This window comes from Glandiceps talaboti, chromosome 17 (genome assembly GCF_964340395.1).
Source record: "Glandiceps talaboti chromosome 17, keGlaTala1.1, whole genome shotgun sequence".
Classification (NCBI taxonomy): Eukaryota; Metazoa; Hemichordata; class Enteropneusta; family Spengelidae; genus Glandiceps; species Glandiceps talaboti.
The window spans coordinates 4900487-4919141 of NC_135565.1; the positions used below are offsets into that span (position 1 = coordinate 4900487).

General features: G+C 38.0%; 1 protein-coding gene across 1 annotated transcript; it reads right to left on the reverse strand.

Moving 5' to 3' along the window:
- Positions 1-583: 583 nt before the first annotated feature.
- On the reverse strand, positions 584-14506 carry LOC144448396 (epoxide hydrolase 1-like). Its single transcript, XM_078138624.1, has 6 exons — positions 14344-14506; positions 7794-8400; positions 6656-6785; positions 5043-5245; positions 2517-2745; positions 584-1273 (listed from the first exon to the last, which is right to left on the reverse strand). The coding sequence occupies exons 2-6, from the start codon at positions 8398-8400 to the stop codon at positions 1066-1068; spliced, it is 1377 nt and encodes a 458-aa protein (XP_077994750.1). The 5' UTR covers positions 14344-14506; the 3' UTR covers positions 584-1065.
- Positions 14507-18655: the final 4149 nt, after the last annotated feature.

Here is an 18655-nt window from a genome sequence, read left to right on the forward strand (position 1 = left end):
AGATTTGTGTCTACACGTATAGGAAGGTTACAGCGTAGATGTCGCGCGTTCCGTCCTGACAGTACATAGGACGAAGTTAGGAGGGTTTCAGGAAACCTCTCAAAGGTGTCCTAAGTCAGGACAGTTTCAGGACGGTTTCAGGACGCGTTTGCGTCTACACGGGCTTCAGCCTATCCTGAATCCTACCTCAGGTAGGATTTTTAGTGCCGTGTAGACGGACTGTGTTTTACGTTTGTGTTTTGAAGGGTAACTAACAACGCTGTACGCGTCATTAAGTGTACTCCTGCACGATAATGCTCCCGTACACGTACGCGTTCTAACGTGTATCAAATAAACCTCTCTGTACTCCTCTCTTATAATAGAAATATGCAGTTAAGAATTTATTTATTACGCTTCATCACAGGCAAGTCAAAATTACAGAGAAGATACTCTGACAAAACTGAAAGTATTTGTTTTCGAATGTATTTAATACGCTTCATCAGCAAGTCAAAATTACAGAATAAAAATAAAAATTAAAGTAAAACGTACGGTAGACTATAACAGGATAGAAAGACCACACATATACCCAAAACAATAGCGACAAACAAACAAACAAACAAACAAACAAACAAACAAACAAACAAACAATAAAAACAATAAAAACAATAAAAACAACAAAAGACAATATGTACAAGGAATGGACAAACAGGTGACAAGCACCTCTAATAGTGTCCAACCAACATCAAAAATACATCAGTTCTAAAATAAATCATCAAAGTGAAAGTATACCTGATATTAGTAACAAATTAATTGACATCAAACAATTTTGCACTGACGACATTTACAAACAGAAGACTATGTGCAGAAGCCAGTTGATTCAAAAGAATTTACACACATCCGGTTATTAAAATGATGAAAGCATATATTGAAATGATGACACATTCTCAGCATATCTAATGTTGTGACTAAGCTGATTCAAAAGGGTTTTCTCCTAAACATATCCTACTTTTTTCTTTGTATTTGGTTTCTAAACTGGCAGCTATAACTCACTCACATAGGGCACTATTATTGAAGAATGGATAAATTTTATTTTTTCTCTTCAACTTTTCTTACAAACTGTCTAAAATCTTCAGCTAAAAGCTCTGGTACTTCGAGAGCAGCAAAATGACCTCCAGTTGGAATCCTGGTATAACTGACAAGTTCAGGAAACATTTGTTTAGCCCAGGCATGTGGTATTTGGCCAAAGAGTTCATTTTTGAACATTGCTATGCCAGTAGGTACCCTCAATTTGTAACTGAAAATCAAAGCGGAAATATCAAAGTCAGTGAAAAGACATTCATCTGTGAACAATTAAGAAATCCACTATGCCCTCCTAGCATGACTTATCTGTGAAAATTTATCAGTATTGTATTATTTTTATCCTATAGAATGGCATTCCTGTCCTTCTATATAATACCGTTAAAACAGTCTTTTTCTGATTGTCTAGTCTGGTGTCAGCCAGTTATACACTAGACTAGCCTGGTGAATCATACGGGCATTATATATTGTAGATTGTATATGGCATGTCGCTCTGCGATAACCGGCCTGCTCTATCCGGTTATGCATAAGAAATCTCAGTTTAGTTGTACTAAAAATGAACAAGTCTTCGTAGAAGACAAACCCCCGTTTAGTTTACTTACGTGTGACTAAACGAACACCATTAATAAGTGCATGTGGTATGCAAGAAATTAACTGATTTTGTTAAGTGACCCTGAAAGTCAAGGTTAAGGTCAAAGGACAAAGCTCACATCTAGTTATGATGGGGTAGGCATTTGTATGAATTTTATATGTAATATAGTTTTGAGTTGTGCAATAACTATTTTTTAGCAACAGAATGACCGCAATTCTGTAAAAATTGACATGAGCTCCAAGAACAACAATTGATCAAGAATATCCCTGTATGTATTATTGCGAACATTAGTTTAAAGAAGTTGAACATAAATGAACACCACTGATTGCATGTGATATGCAAGAAATAAATGATATTTGACAATTAACCTTGAAGGCCAAGGTCAGGGTCAAAGGTAAAGTATCACAAGATAGATTGTATCAGATAATATAAGGGTAAACACTTGAAAGTCTCTATGTTTTATAGTTTTTGATATAGACTTTCAAGTGTTTGCCCTTAAAAGTGATATAGAAATTATTGATTTAGAAATCCAAATATGGCCACCATTCGGTCAAATTTGCATATATCGCAGAGCAAAATGACATACACATGTACCACATGATATGTCACATATGTATGAATGAAATTGCATGTTACATGCCTGAGAAGTGAGGTATTACGGCCGAATGCATGGACGCACAGACGGCAAGTCAGAGCCCACTGTAGTAGCTAATAACAAGCAAATAAATTTGAGGAAAAACAATTCCTGACGGATTGGTGCCAGTCTATTTCTGTCCCTCACTGATCAGGAAAGCCAAGGTAAAATGCACCAGTTAATCATCCATTCATGTGTACATACCAATAGTGGAACAAGGCAATTGCTACTTACTTTCTAATTCCCAAGAAAACTTGAAGAACAGATTCCTTATAGAATCTCATTGATGATGCGATGTTACCATTAACCCAGTAAATCATAACATTTGTCAATACTTCATCTAGGGTGAAATACTTCTCCAATCCCCCATCCTCTAAATCCAGATTTTCTAAATTTGTCCATACACAAAACTTTTCCAGAATATATGCAGCCAGACCAACAGGAGAATCATTGAGGGCAAAACCTGTTAAAAACACAGAAAGTGTGATTGAATATAAATCAATCAATCAATCAATCAATCAATCAATCAATCAATCAATCAATCAATCAGGATAGCCAGACCAACAGGAGAAACATGATGACAAAACCTGTTAATGAACACAGAATGTATTATTGAATAAATCAATTATTCAATCGATCAATATATCAAACATTCAATTAATCAATCAATCAATCAATCAATCAATCAATCAATCAATCAATCAATCAGTCAATCAATCAATCAATCAATCAATCAATCAATCAATCAATCAATCAATCAATCAATCAATCAATCAATCACTAGAAGACTTTGGTTAGTAGCTTGTACATGCATACTGTCGATCATTCACCCGGGGCATCTGTTTTTCTTACATTCAATCACTCACATTGGATGTTTGATTTTGTAACATGTAAATGTCTGAAGTCATTCACTCACCTAGGGTATCTGGTTTTGTAACATGTAAATGTATGAAGTAATTCACTCACCTGGGGTGTCTGGTTTTGTAAAATGTAAATATATAAAGCCAGTCACTCACCTGGGGTGTCTGGTTTAGAAACGTGTAAATGTATGAAGTCATTCACTCATCTAAAGTGTCTGGCTTTGTAACATGTAAATGTATGAAGTCATTCCCTCACCTCGGGTGTCTGGTTTTGTAATATGTTTAATGTATGAAGTCATTCACTCATCTAGGGTGTCTGGCTTTGTAACATGTAAATATATGAAGTCATTCACTCATCTAGAGTGTCTGGCTTTGTAACATGTAAATGTATGAAGTCATTCACTCATCTAGGGTGTTTGGCTTTGTAACATGTAAATGTATAAAGTCAATCACTCACCTAGGGTGTCTGGCTTTGTAACATGTAAATGTATGAAGTCAATCACTCACCTAGGGTGTCTGGCTTTGTAACATGTAAATGTATGAAGTCAATCACTCATCTAGGGTGTCTGGTTTTGTAACATGTAAATGTATGAAGTCGATCACTCACCTGGGGTGTCTGGTTTTGTACCATTTAAATGTATGAAGTCATTCACTAACATAGGGTGTCTGGTTTTGTAACATGTAAATGTATGAAGTCAATCACTCACCTGGGGTGTCTGGTTTTGTACCATTTAAATGTATGAAGTCATTCACTAACAAAGGGTGTCTGGTTTTGTAACATGTACATATAAAGTCAATCCCTCATCTAGGGTGTCTGGTTTTGTAACATGTAAATGTATGAAGTCATTCACTCACCTGGGGTGTCTGGTTTTGTAACATGTAAATGTATAAAGTCAATCACTCACATAGGGTGTCTGGTTTTGTAACATGTACATGTATGAAGTCATTCACTCACCTGGGTGTCTGGTTTTGTAACATGTAAATGTATGAAGTCATTCCCTCACCTGGGCTTTCTGGTTTTGTAACATGTAAATTATCAAGTCAATCACTCATCTAGGGTGTCTGGTTTTGTAACATGTAAATGTATGAAGTCATTCACTCACCTGGGGTGTCTGGTTTTGTACCATTTAAATGTATGAAGTCATTCCCTCACCTGGGCTTTCTGGTTTTGTAACATGTAAATGTATGAAGTCATTCACTCACCTGGGGTGTCTGGTTTTGTACCATTTAAATGTATGAAGTCATTCCCTCACCTGGGCTTTCTGGTTTTGTAACATGTAAATGTATGAAGTCATTCACTCACCTGGGGTGTCTGGTTTTGTATCATGTAAATGTATGAAGTCATTCACTCACCTGGGGTGTCTGGTTTTGTACCATTTAAATGTATGAAGTCATTCACTAACAAAGGGTGTCTGGTTTTGTAACATGTAAATTTAGAAAGTCAATCACTCATCTAGGGTGTCTGGTTTTGTAACATGTAAATGTATGAAGTCATTCACTCACCTGGGGTGTCTGGTTTTGTAACATGTAAATGTACGAAGTCTTCACTCACCTGGGGTGTCTGGTTTTGTAACATGTAAATACATAAAGTCATTCACTCACCTGGGGTGTCTGGTTTTGTAACATGTAAATGTATAACGTCAATCACTCATCTAGGGTGTCTGGTTTTGTACCATGTAAAAGTATGAAGTCATTCATTCGACTAGGGTGTCTTGTTTGTAAGGTGTAAAAGAACGATGTCATTTACTCACCTGGGGGATGTCTTGTCTTGGAATATAAATTTATGAAGTCAATCACTCACCTGGGGGGTCTGATTTTGTAACATCAAGTGTATGAAGTCAATCAATCAACTGGGGTGCCTGGTTTTGTAACGTATAAATGTATGACGTCAATCACTCACCTGGGGTGTCTGGTTTTGTAGCTTGCAAGTGCATGTATCCTGTTTCTCTCAACATGGTTGTGAATTTTTCAAAGGCTGGGAAAACAAGATCTATATCTTCTTCATCAACAACCAGTGTAGGAAATACGCTTCCAATAATCAGCTTAGCAATGTGAAATGGTGGCGCTCCCATTGGCAAGTTGGTGTGGTAACCCAAAACGTGGCTGCATGAAGAGCAGAAATTAATTCATAGTAAACATAATAATAATAATAAAATGAAACAATTCATGTTGAGGGGCCAAGCAAACTCATTTGCTTGTGTAGAACAGTGAATATTAATTACCCAATTTGCATATTTATTGAAAATTATGAACTAAAATTGCTTGTCATTATGTACTTCAAATGTATACACAGCTATTCTTTTTCAACATGCCTAATTACGATTTTAATGTGACTAATTGTGTATTCGAGCAATCAGGTAAAGCCAGGGAAATACAAGTGGTTGTAAAAACCATCAGTAGATGAGGTGGATGAGCGACAATTTAAAAAAAAATCAAAATGTCAATTAATAGGATAGCGGAAATAGTGTAGTAGCATTAGTCATTCAAGTCTACATGTAGGCTAGCATATCCCACGATTGCAGTGAGTGGTAATGGCTCTCCCAGGATATACTTTCTTTTCTACAGGGGTAATACATAATGTCATCACAGTTACAAGATCTTGAATCAGTATTCAACTTCATGTTGTCTAAAACCTTACACACAGCTAGCTGTAAGTAGGCCATTTTGTATGGGAACATCAATCTCAAATTAATTCGTTGCCCTTCGCACTATTTGCAGTTAGGAAACATGGTATTGAAAGATGCATGAGGTTATGCCAACTATGGGATTTAAATCAGGTAGAGGATGAATATCATTTTCTGTTAGTTTGTTCCCCTTTTTAATGTTGTGAGAACTAAGTATCTACCAAGTTTTTACTTTGAACCTGCAACTACTGATAAATTCATCAATTTACTTTCATCAGATAATGTGCATATTCTTCAATGTCTTGCTGTATTTACATTTCATGCAATGAAATTACGTAGAGAGCTTTATGTAAATTTATCATAATTTCATTTTAACATTTCCACTTACTTCATGTTTTCGTAATTATATCCTGTTTTGAACAATTAAGCAACTACATTTGTATTTTGGGTCAAATGCCTTGGATGTACAGACTAAAAGACCGCACTACTCAGTCAATCTTAAATAGACTACAATGTAATTCATACCTTAGTCTAGAATCCTATCATGTTGGGATGTTGCTCTTTATTTTTCTGCTACCCACACCTGGCATATTTCGCTAGCAGCCATTTACTTTAAGGAAGCTACAGTCAGAAAGCATGTAAAAATTCATAGTTTTTTTTTTTAATTTCCCCGCTGTGAAGTGACGTCAATAGCGTCAGCATTTAACTAGAAACAACTCGAAGGATCGAGCAATATAGCAGTAAGCATATATCTGTCATATTCAATCGTTGCTATGGTAACCGTAAACTATTTTAGGTTTGAATAAACGATTCCTAGAGAACTGTCTGGCATAATAGTGGAAAACCGGGTACAACATCTCCACATGACTGGATTGTATGTTATACATACCTTGGTTGAATTAGACCTAATGAGTTTCCAATACCTGAACCCCAATCACCACCTTGGACGTAATAACTCTCAAATCCCAACCTCACCATCAACTTATCAAAAACTCTAGCAGCTGCAAACATATCGAAACCTGTGATAAAATACAACATACATTGATTGTAATTTAATAGTGTTTACATAAGTAGGATCCCCACAAGGAATGACAGACAAAAGTAGACTGACTGTTCAATAGATACACGTACACAAAATGTGGGTAAAACAGTCTCTAGATCTTAGATCATGTAACGCTTAACTAACGTTTCAAGCAATAACCCTTTATCAAAAATGAAGATTAATGTTAGAAAGCTGAAGAGATGGTCTATCCCAATGTTATGAAAATGTTATAGAGAATATACCTCAAATCATAGAATGTTGAAAAAATAGAACTGAATGGTCAAAGAAAGCTCATCAAAAGTAGATAAAACAGACATGCGTACCAATGGAAATCCCACACATAGAAGAAAGGTGTTGGTGGTTAATTGTTAAGTTCATGAATTAACTTCATATTGCTCCAAAAACTTTGGTGAGCTACTTGAACATTTTGAAGTTAAGTTCATGAACTTAGACTGAAGATTTGCACAGATGAGATTTCATCATACTTTTGAAGTTAGTAGTTAAATTGGTTACTAATTAATTAATAATTTAGTTATCATGTACAATATATACTCACGGTCAGTATTTAAGCTAGAGAGTTACTGAGTTATATAAGAGCTCAGTCCCTGTAGAGGGCGACAATTTTTGTATCTCTTTTTTCATCATAACACTGTATAAATGTTTAATGATTCTTTCAATTCATAATCATAACTTTAATAGTCTGATTGCCTTGAAATGACAGTTACAGTAGAAAGGAAACCATGAACCATTTCTTTTAGAATTTCAGTTATAAATGATATTGTTCGCCAAGATAAGCACATGTGGTGCCACGATCTGTAAACAATGCCCACTTTTCAAATTTACTTTACTGGGATACTTCATACAAATTATGGTACAAAATATAACAATCCTATGAACAAGTGTTACCAGATTTACCCCCTCTGTTGCAGTGTTACCATGGTTATCAAAACCACGCTTGTACACAATGTGGAACTATAATAAATACCTTGTTTATGAGGAGCTTCAGAGAAGCCATATCCAGGTATAGATGGACAGATAACTTCAAACGCATCGTCTTCCGTACCACCGTGATTCAATGGATCGGTCAACATTGGAAGTATTTTGTAGAATTCGATAATGGAGCCGGGCCAGCCATGAATCATAAGTAGTGGTTTGATTTTTTCTTCTGCGATACCTCTTGGCTTGACATGAATGTAATGAACATCAATGCCTTCAATGTATGTTTTAAAATGTTCAAACTGATTAAGTTTTGCCTGCTGCTTCTTCCAATCATAACTATTCATCCAGTAGTCTACAACTTTTTGCATATAATTGGCGTTGAATCCATAATGAGACTTGACGTCTTCAAGTGGCTCAAAACGCCTAGATCGGCCTAATCTGAGCTTCAGGTCATTTATGACTGTATCGGGTACATTGATGTTGACTTGACGGATTGACGTATCTTCCTCCCCTTCTCCTCGTTCACCTCGACCCCACCAACCGTCACCGTATTCGGGTGGCTCTGAGCGAGACTGTGACATCAGCATTTTTCCAACAAATGTGCCTATTACTATGGCAACAAGGAGGACACCTATTGTCAGCTTTATACCCATCTACAAACAAACAAAAATAAATCACACGTCACCGATTATCACTACTCATATCAGAGTACAAGTACAGTATTTCACTCAAGCTGCTTAAACAGCGCCCTCTATTGGTGACGGCTGTGTTAGTAGATGAAACAAAGTTTAACAGTCACCGTTTTCTAAGCTGTTTGCCAATTATCTACTGGATTGAATGTCTGTCTCTCTTTGTCTATCTGTCTGTCTGTCTGGCTGGCTGTCTGTCTGTCTGTCTGTCTGTCTGTCTGTCTGTACTACTATCGTAATTATTCATGCAGTGAAGTTTTTTACTAGATTTGATTTGATTTGAGTATAAACATGGGATTCACCCTTTCTCACCATTTCCGATGGTTTTTCAGAGTTGTTTTATTTTCAAATATTTTTAAAGGAAATGTGTGTTAATTTGTCCTACGTGCATATATCCCTTTTCCTGAATGTTGTTCTGAATAGAACATTGAAGGCTGGGAATCCCCTTTCCTGAATGCTGTTATCTGAATAGAACATTGAAGGCTGGGAATCCCCTTTCCTGAATGCTGTTATCTGAATAGAACATTGAAGGCTGGGAATCCCTTTTCCTGAATGCTGTTATCTGAATAGAACATTGAAGGCTGGGAATCCCCTTTCCTGAATGCTGTTATCTGAATAGAACATTGGAGGCTGGGAATCCCCTTTCCTGAATGCTGTTATCTGAATAGAACATTGAAGGCTGGGAATCCCCTTTCCTGAATGCTGTTATCTGAATAGAACATTGAAGGCTGGGAATCCCCTTTCCTGAATGCTGTTATCTGAATAGAACATTGAAGGCTGGGAATCCCCTTTCCTGAATGCTGTTATCTGAATAGAACATTGAAGGCTGGGAATCCCTTTTCCTGAATGCTGTTATCTGAATAGAACATTGAAGGCTGGGAATCCCCTTTCCTGAATGCTGTTATCTGAATAGAACATTGAAGGCTGGGAATCCCTTTTCCTGAATGCTGTTATCTGAATAGAACATTGAAGGCTGGGAATCCCCTTTCCTGAATGCTGTTATCTGAATAGAACATTGAAGGCTGGGAATCCCTTTTCCTGAATGCTGTTATCTGAATAGAACATTGAAGGCTGGGAATCCCCTTTCCTGAATGCTGTTATCTGAATAGAACATTGAAGGCTGGGAATCCCTTTTCCTGAATGCTGTTATCTGAATAGAACATTGAAGGCTGGGAATCCCCTTTCCTGAATGCTGTTATCTGAATAGAACATTGAAGGCTGGGAATCCCTTTTCCTGAATGCTGTTATCTGAATAGAACATTGAAGGCTGGGAATCCCCTTTCCTGAATGCTGTTATCTGAATAGAACATTGAAGGCTGGGAATCCCTTTTCCTGAATGCTGTTATCTGAATAGAACATTGAAGGCTGGGAATCCCCTTTCCTGAATGCTGTTATCTGAATAGAACATTGAAGGCTGGGAATCCCCTTTCCTGAATGCTGTTATCTGAATAGAACATTGAAGCCTGGGAATCCCCTTTCCTGAATGCTGTTATCTGAATAGAACATTGAAGGCTGGGAATCCCTTTTCCTGAATGCTGTTATCTGAATAGAACATTGAAGGCTGGGAATCCCCTTTCCTGAATGCTGTTATCTGAATAGAACATTGAAGGCTGGGAATCCCCTTTCCTGAATGCTGTTATCTGAATAGAACATTGAAGGCTGGGAATCCCCTTTCCTGAATGCTGTTATCTGAATAGAACATTGAAGGCTGGGAATCCCCTTTCCTGAATGTTGTTCTGAATAGAACATTGAAGGCTGGGAATCCCCTTTCCTGAATGCTGTTATCTGAATAGAACATTGAAGGCTGGGAATCCCCTTTCCTGAATGCTGTTATCTGAATAGAACATTGAAGGCTGGGAATCCCCTTTCCTGAATGCTGTTATCTGAATAGAACATTGAAGGCTGGGAATCCCCTTTCCTGAATGCTGTTATCTGAATAGAACATTGAAGGCTGGGAATCCCCTTTCCTGAATGCTGTTATCTGAATAGAACATTGAAGGCTGGGAATCCCTTTTCCTGAATGCTGTTATCTGAATAGAACATTGAAGGCTGGGAATCCCCTTTCCTGAATGCTGTTATCTGAATAGAACATTGAAGGCTGGGAATCCCCTTTCCTGAATGTTGTTCTGAATAGAACATTGAAGGCTGGGAATCCCCTTTCCTGAATGCTGTTATCTGAATAGAACATTGAAGGCTGGGAATCCCTTTTCCTGAATGCTGTTATCTGAATAGAACATTGAAGGCTGGGAATCCCTTTTCCTGAATGCTGTTATCTGAATAGAACATTGAAGGCTGGGAATCCCCTTTCCTGAATGCTGTTATCTGAATAGAACATTGAAGGCTGGGAATCCCCTTTCCTGAATGCTGTTATCTGAATAGAACATTGAAGGCTGGGAATCCCTTTTCCTGAATGCTGTTATCTGAATAGAACATTGAAGGCTGGGAATCCCCTTTCCTGAATGCTGTTATCTGAATAGAACATTGAAGGCTGGGAATCCCCTTTCCTGAATGCTGTTATCTGAATAGAACATTGAAGGCTGGGAATCCCCTTTCCTGAATGCTGTTATCTGAATAGAACATTGAAGGCTGGGAATCCCTTTTCCTGAATGCTGTTATCTGAATAAAACATTGAAGGCTGGGAATCCCTTTTCCTGAATGCTGTTATCTGAATAGAACATTGAAGGCTGGGAATCCCTTTCCTGAATGCTGTTATCTGAATAGAACATTGAAGGCTGGGAATCCCCTTTCCTGAATGCTGTTATCTGAATAGAACATTGAAGGCTGGGAATCCCTTTTCCTGAATGCTGTTATCTGAATAGAACATTGAAGGCTGGGAATCCCTTTTCCTGAATGCTGTTATCTGAATAGAACATTGAAGGCTGGGAATCCCTTTCCTGAATGCTGTTATCTGAATAGAACATTGAAGGCTGGGAATCCCCTTTCCTGAATGCTGTTATCTGAATAGAACATTGAAGGCTGGGAATCCCCTTTCCTGAATGCTGTTATCTGAATAGAACATTGAAGGCTGGGAATCCCCTTTCCTGAATGCTGTTATCTGAATAGAACATTGAAGGCTGGGAATCACAGACTAAGCATGTCGTCACTGTGATTATGGATATATATTAGTCATGGCGAGATATAAATCTAAACACACCGTATCTGTACCCCACCCCAAAATCTACATTTTTAGGCTGTGGACAATATGTACGACAGGGTGGAGGGTGCTGGTGAGAAATTAGGGTATGAAGAAATTGAAGGTTCACAGGGGGACCATGAACATGCTGATGATCTGATCTGGGGGGGGGGGGGGGTCCGAAATATTTTGCTCGTGATTTGAACCACATTAAAGCTCAGGAACAGTCGATTAAATTTCAAGATTTCTCGTGCCTTCGCCACAATAACTTATGTTACGGATGACAGAATACAACTTTTTAATATTCGCTAAGTTTTGATGTTTTGCGAGGTCATCGTGAACTCTCAGCTGTCATGAATTAATAATACTTGAAACAAATGTTTGCATTTCGCGAATAGTATTCTTCTGAGATGACAACATTAAGTTATTAAAAGATCCCATTGTTTAGCTAGTTTTCATATTTGCCAATATCATTTGCATTGAATTAAGGCGACGGCAACACTTCCGTTTTATTCATTTACAGTGCTGATTATTTTATCACCCAATCATTTGAGTATTGTATATTTTGTGTTTATAAGAATTTAATGTTGGAATAAAGTTTGAGACAAGGAGCGTCCATCTGCTCCCTGACTGGGCCACCAGGTTAACTATGAACACTATGCGTAGTCTGAGCTAATTCCCTAACGTCCAAGTCGATCTCGTGTACGAATTGGAGAGAGAGGGTAACATTGGAGGAGGGTTACGTTAACATTGGAGGTCCCCCTCTCTATTTGTTACACTTATACTTATATTCAGTGATGACGTAGGTGACAGCCATACGAATATATTTGTGTATCTCTCTCCCCCCCTCCCTCCCTCCCTCCCTCCCTCTCTCTCTCTCTCTCTCTCTCTCTCTCTCTCTCTCTCTCTCTCTCTCTCTCTCTCTCTCTCTCTCTCTCTCTCTCTCTCTCTCTCTCTCTCTCTCTCTCTCTCTCTCTCTCTCTCTCTCTCTCTCTCTCTCTCTCCCTTTGGAGACTATTTATACATTCAAACCTCAAAAGCAGTCGTTTACATTGCACTTTTGTAAAATTCTTCACTTCATTTTCCCTTAAGCATTTAATTATGTCAATAGCTAAGCGAATGTGTATGTCTGCCAAAATATATCTGTATAAGATGAAGTGAAGACAATTCTCAAGTACTCTATATGGCTTTCCATAATGTCTAGGGTTTGGAAGTTAATGTCAATAAATGGCCTCCTACACTAGCTATTATTTGGTGATGCTGTTTCTGCTCAAAATCAAGACTGAAAAATAAAATCCTGCTGACTAAGTATTTCCAAGTACAGATCCCAACCCAATGTGAGACCTTTTTGTCCAAAACCCAAATCTACTTGTAAAGAAATCTCTCAATGTTATGTGGACCCTGAAGTTGATTTCCACTGTTAGTTTAATGTAGTGTGCCATACTGTATATATCTGTGTGTGAGGGGGGGGGGTGGTGGATTACTGTAAAATTACACATTAAAATTATTGGGCCGCTGCGAAAATTCTTGGCTTCATTTTTTAAAAGGGGAGCTATGAAATTTGTGGAGAGCGCGAAGGGCCAGGGGGGAGCCTGGGTGCAAAATCTTTTTGACCAACATATTTGCTACCCAGCCCCCCCCCCCCCCCGCTGTTAATTCTGACCCCGGCCTTAGTTATTAGTGATGTACCTATATCACAAAAAATAATAACCCCAAAAAGAAAGACATGTACACAGGGGCAGTACAAAGTTCGCAAGGACTCTGAACTATACAGTAGCATCCACGCAAACACCGGAAGTGGTATCGAGGTGAACTTTGTTACGCTGGGTTGCCAACACAGGCACTTGTTACCCGAGATATGTATCAGAATGTTTCTATCAGAATACAATAAAATGTCGATAATATAGATAAAAATTGACGTATTTAGCCAACTATATATGAAAATGATGAAATTACACATGCTTCTGTGATCGCGCAAGTCCAGTCACCGCGAAATACAATTAACATCGAGGGATCGCCGAACGACTGTGTATTTTATATTCCCAAGAACAATTTAGATAGGTAAGAAACAGGCTTCCCACAGACCACTCAATACAAATATAAACAACACCACACTCCTGCCAACAAGCAGGCACTGTATATGTATGTGCACATACAGTGCCTGCTTGTAACTTGTAACTTTGAATCAATACACTTGTATGTGCGAAAATCTGAGCCTGCATTGTGATGACTTTCAATAGCTTGTTTGATCCAAGGACGATGTGTGTGGGTCTGTGTATCAGTAGGGGTCAGATGATGTTGCTTATATTTGTATTGAGTGGTCTGTGAGAAGCCTGTGTTTCTTATCTATCTAAATTGTTCTTGGGGAACATAAAATGTGTATGGTATGCACAATCGTATGGCAATCCCTCGATGTTTTAGTTGTAGTAGACTATATATATACGGGGTAAAATTACACATGTTTCTGTGATCACGGAAGTCCGGTGAGTGGACTTGCGCGATCACAGAAACTAGTGTAATTTTACCCATTTATATATAGTTGGCTAAATAACTCAATATTAACGATATTATCGACATTTTATTTATTCTAATATAAACATTATGATACATACCGGTATCTCGGGTAACAAGTGTCTGTGGTTGCCAACTACCCCCAGGTCATGGTCATCTACATACATAAAATACCTCACACATATTGCATTGGAAATGTAATACATGGGGTACTTTATCGCAAGTATGAGCAACATTTCTTGGGTCAACACAGTAAAACTTACCTTGTCTGTTTGCCACGTACCACGTTACTTCTTGTCCGCCAGATAAACTTAGGTGCATACGATCTGTGAACTTCAGTACCACGGGGGTCAAATGAACACCCCTAAGTTGGTCAAAATAATACAAACTCCCTAGATTTACATAGCTAAACAGTCTATGTTACTACTTTCCCTCGATTGGTATATGTTTCTCAAGGCAAATTCAACACACTTCTGTTGAAAAAAATTAATTGGATTTGTTCATGTATGGAAAAGGAGATCTTGATCTGATCTTTACGGGAGAATTTTAAGATGACGTGGTGGTGGTGGTGGTGGTGGTGGTGGTGGTGGTGGTGGTGGTGGTGATGATGATGATGATGATGATAGTTTCAAGAGGGTAAGAAATAGCTTACTCATGAATTTAACCACATTAAACTTCAGGAACAGTCGTCTATATACAGTATATTTAATTTGCCAAATTAGTTGTGTTTGTGTATGCCGTAATATATATATATATATAGAGAGAGAGAGAGAGAGAGAGAGAGAGAGAGAGAGAGAGAGAGAGAGAGAGAGAGAGAGAGAGAGAGAGAGAGAGAGAGAGAGAGAGAGAGAGAGAGAGAGAGAGAGAGAGAGAGAGATATCAGGGGAGTATATACCTTATGCATGAATGGTGAAAGTATCTTTTTTTAATTGCGCGAATATTGCGTTATTGGTGAACGATCGTTATTTTCGAACTTGAATGGTGAACGCTTAAACACATTAATCGAGAATTGCAAAATTTTGCGTAAATGAAAATTGTGAATTTAACCTCGACTGGACGCCGGACGCCAGTCGCGACTTCTGACACAGTTCCCTTTGAATGACCTTGTGGTTTGATGTTTACTTCTTCTGATCGCAACATTTAAATACGGAGTTTTATATTGGTTTACAGGAATGTCATTGAGAAGTCAGAGTGCAATTATTGTGCGAGAGAAGATTTAGACAAACCCATACCAAATTTCAATGTGTATAGGAAAGAGACAGGAAAAGGCCATGTTAAGTATATACATCTGTAGTATAATAGTATCCTCTAATAAACATTTAACCCCTTAATGACTTGAACCAGTATAAGTTATTATGAAACTGTAACTGAATCATTATCCATTTAAATATCGAAATCTAAAATAGCAAAATCGCTTAGCTAGCATTAGGGACAAGATCAATTATAGTTCAATGTAGGAAAACAAGTATTATTTTTAGTAAGCAATCCGACTTCCCTCCCTCTAACTAAATTGGCCGAAATTGAAAACTGTTTCAGTTTCAAATCAGTATGTAGTAGTATGTAGTGCTATGAATACAAAGCCAGTATGTAGTAGTATGTGGTGCTATGAATATAAAGCCAGTATGTAGTAGTATGTAGTGCTATCGAATACAAAGTCAGTATGTAGTAGTATGTAGTGCTATGAATATAAAGCCAGTATGTAGTGAGGAAAACTTGAATTAGTTCTTTTATTGACACTTTACTGTATTTTAGTGCCAAGAATTTACTATGAGAACAGGTCTTTTTTCCATTTCTCAATTTCACATTCTGTTAGAAATATTTGTATATAGGGGTATAAAACAGACTCATTAAAATTGAAATCGTTTTTGTACGATGGGAACTAAAATGGCTCAAACCTCCACCACATCCGTAAAGTAAAAGAATTTAGCTGTTTATCCTACATTGAACTACATTGAACCCCTTAGTACAGGGACTATATATATATGTGTGTGTGTGTCCCAGTATCTCATGTATGTGCCAAAACACGCAGTACTACACCACTCTGTACAATATCTTATCCACAACTCTCTCTGATTGTATATTTGGAGGTTCATTACTTATAACGACAACTTTTATTATATTTTCAAATAAAATATCCTGACACACTCCTAAAATATATATTTCCTACAATATACGACTGCCAATGAAAATGGGTATTCAGAAACTCGTCAGTGGCAATTCTACTTTTCGCAAAATATCAAAAGTATTTTTATAAAACTCTGTACACAGGTGACATTTGTCTGACTCAAAGGAGATGATGCCTGACAGTACAAATCAGAGAGAGTTGTGGGTAAAATATTGCACAGCATCCGAGGCTAGATTTAAAAAAATAAAATTACCGTATGTGTCTTCTACAATATTTTCAAAGCCCTTTTCAATATGGGAGCCATCAGATACAAAACGCATCAACACAGTAGATTGACTCGTCGATAAGGAATCGTCTGGTGCTGTGAAAGCGGAATGTGTTCATCTAACTATGTTCTACTGGCATGGGTTGGACTGTCTCCATGACCAGCGAAGAACAGGTCGCGATCATAAATCTTGAAATCTGACATGTGGCGTGTCGACATATATGTGAACAATATCCACTGACATTGGGCATCGTTTGGATAGTCTGGTGACGTCACAATTACTGGGCTACTTTGATCAGGTACGTAGATAATTGGTTGCACGAAATACAAGACGATTGTCAGGGAACTTGCACACTCTATTGTTGCACGACATACATTCTAGAATCGGGCGATGGTCCGGGAAGCTTGCATTTAATACGTTTGTACCATGTACGTATACGATCCAAGTTGAACAAAAAATATGGAATATATACTCTGGTCGTTCTACGTCACGACAACGCGCGTCTACGTCACTGGGTCTGCTGTGTCCGACATATGAGTCAAAACATTCAAACTTGTCGTTACTTTCTCCGATTTTTCTTTGATATTACTCTCACTGTTATAATTATGTTATTCTCCAATTATTGTCGTCATTCCGCCGGAAGATACTCGTGACTTAAGGGTTGTGACTACTCGGATCGCGGATCATCTAGCAACTCGTAGTGACAAAGGCCCCTTAGGTCACTCGTATTTTCCTTGGCTGAATGAAGAAAGATGTTGGGGAATAACATCTAACTACATCTTTACATTTTAGGGTTGCACGAAATATATTCTAGGATCTAGCATGGTCCGGGGAGCTTGTGTTACGTTCTGGGCCTACCCGTGTACATCGCCGTTTTGGTGTCTAAGTTGTGTTCTTATAGGTCGAGCGTAACGTAAATGATTGTCCACTCTGTCTTTCTAGGGTACCAGGATCTAACAATCTTGTCAAAGTTAGGAATTAGCCACACAGGTACAATCACTCACCCGTACGATCTTGCTCGACAGGCAGAGAGAGACACTGCACACCAACAGTTGCGTTGTAAATTAAAATCTTATCTAGGATTGGGTATAACTTTATTCACAGTTACATTTTCATAATATAGTCTGAATGACGTCATTATGAAAGACTATCTTTGCTAATAATGACGACTAGTTGATGTTTCAAAGTTAAGAAAGGTAAACACTAATGTAAATGCATCTGTACAAGAAATTAGTTTTATTGGTAATTTGAAACACAAGTTCTGTTTGACATGGTCTTGTTTAAGTTTACTATAACTGATAATGACTGCCATGATAGGTTTTTGTTTGATTCATAAATTGCCGCATATAGTCTCGTCTCGTCTAATCTCGTCTCGTCATGTCACATCATGTCCCTTGCGACCGTGCTCGGTCTTTGTGGCCCTTTTCTTGTCTCGTCTCGTCTCGTCTCGTCTTGTCTCGTCTCGTCTCGTCACGTCTCATATGGTTTTGTTAAATCACAAGTGTGCTATTTTCTGAATGGTCAATCAAATGTTCGCTTAGCACGTGATATTCTACATTATACTAGATGAAAATATGTTGACTGCATAACAAAATGTTTTGACAAGAGTCACATGACAAAAACATAGAACACGGAACATATTACGCACCTTTAGGAAGTCGAAACTCTGCGTAACCCTGATTCATTTGTTCTTCTGTTAACTTCTTAAAATATTCATCAACACTTTTGGCGACTTGGTGATCAAAGGAAGCCATTACTATATACCATTGGACAGATAATGCATACACATGCATATTTAAGTTAAAATTAGACAGCCAAATGGGAATCGAAATTGAAGACATTCTTTGTAAAAACCGAGTGGGGATGTGACGAACATAATAAAGCTTAGAAGATGAAAAATAAAGTAAACGGGTGAGAATTGGATGAACGCTAATCACATGTTGTGTGATATGGAGAGTGCTGATATAGAAACGAAGGGATGGAAGCGGACGGAAGGGAAGGAGAGAATAGACGAGAAGAGAAGAGAAGAGAAGAGAAGAGAAGGGAAGGGAAGGGAAGGGAAGGGAAGGGAAGAGAAGAGAAGAGAAGAGAAGAGAAGAGAAGAGAAGAGAAGAGAAGAGAAGAGAAGAGAAGAGAAGAGAAGAGAAGGGAAGAGAAGGGAAGGGAAGGGAAGGGAAGGGAAGA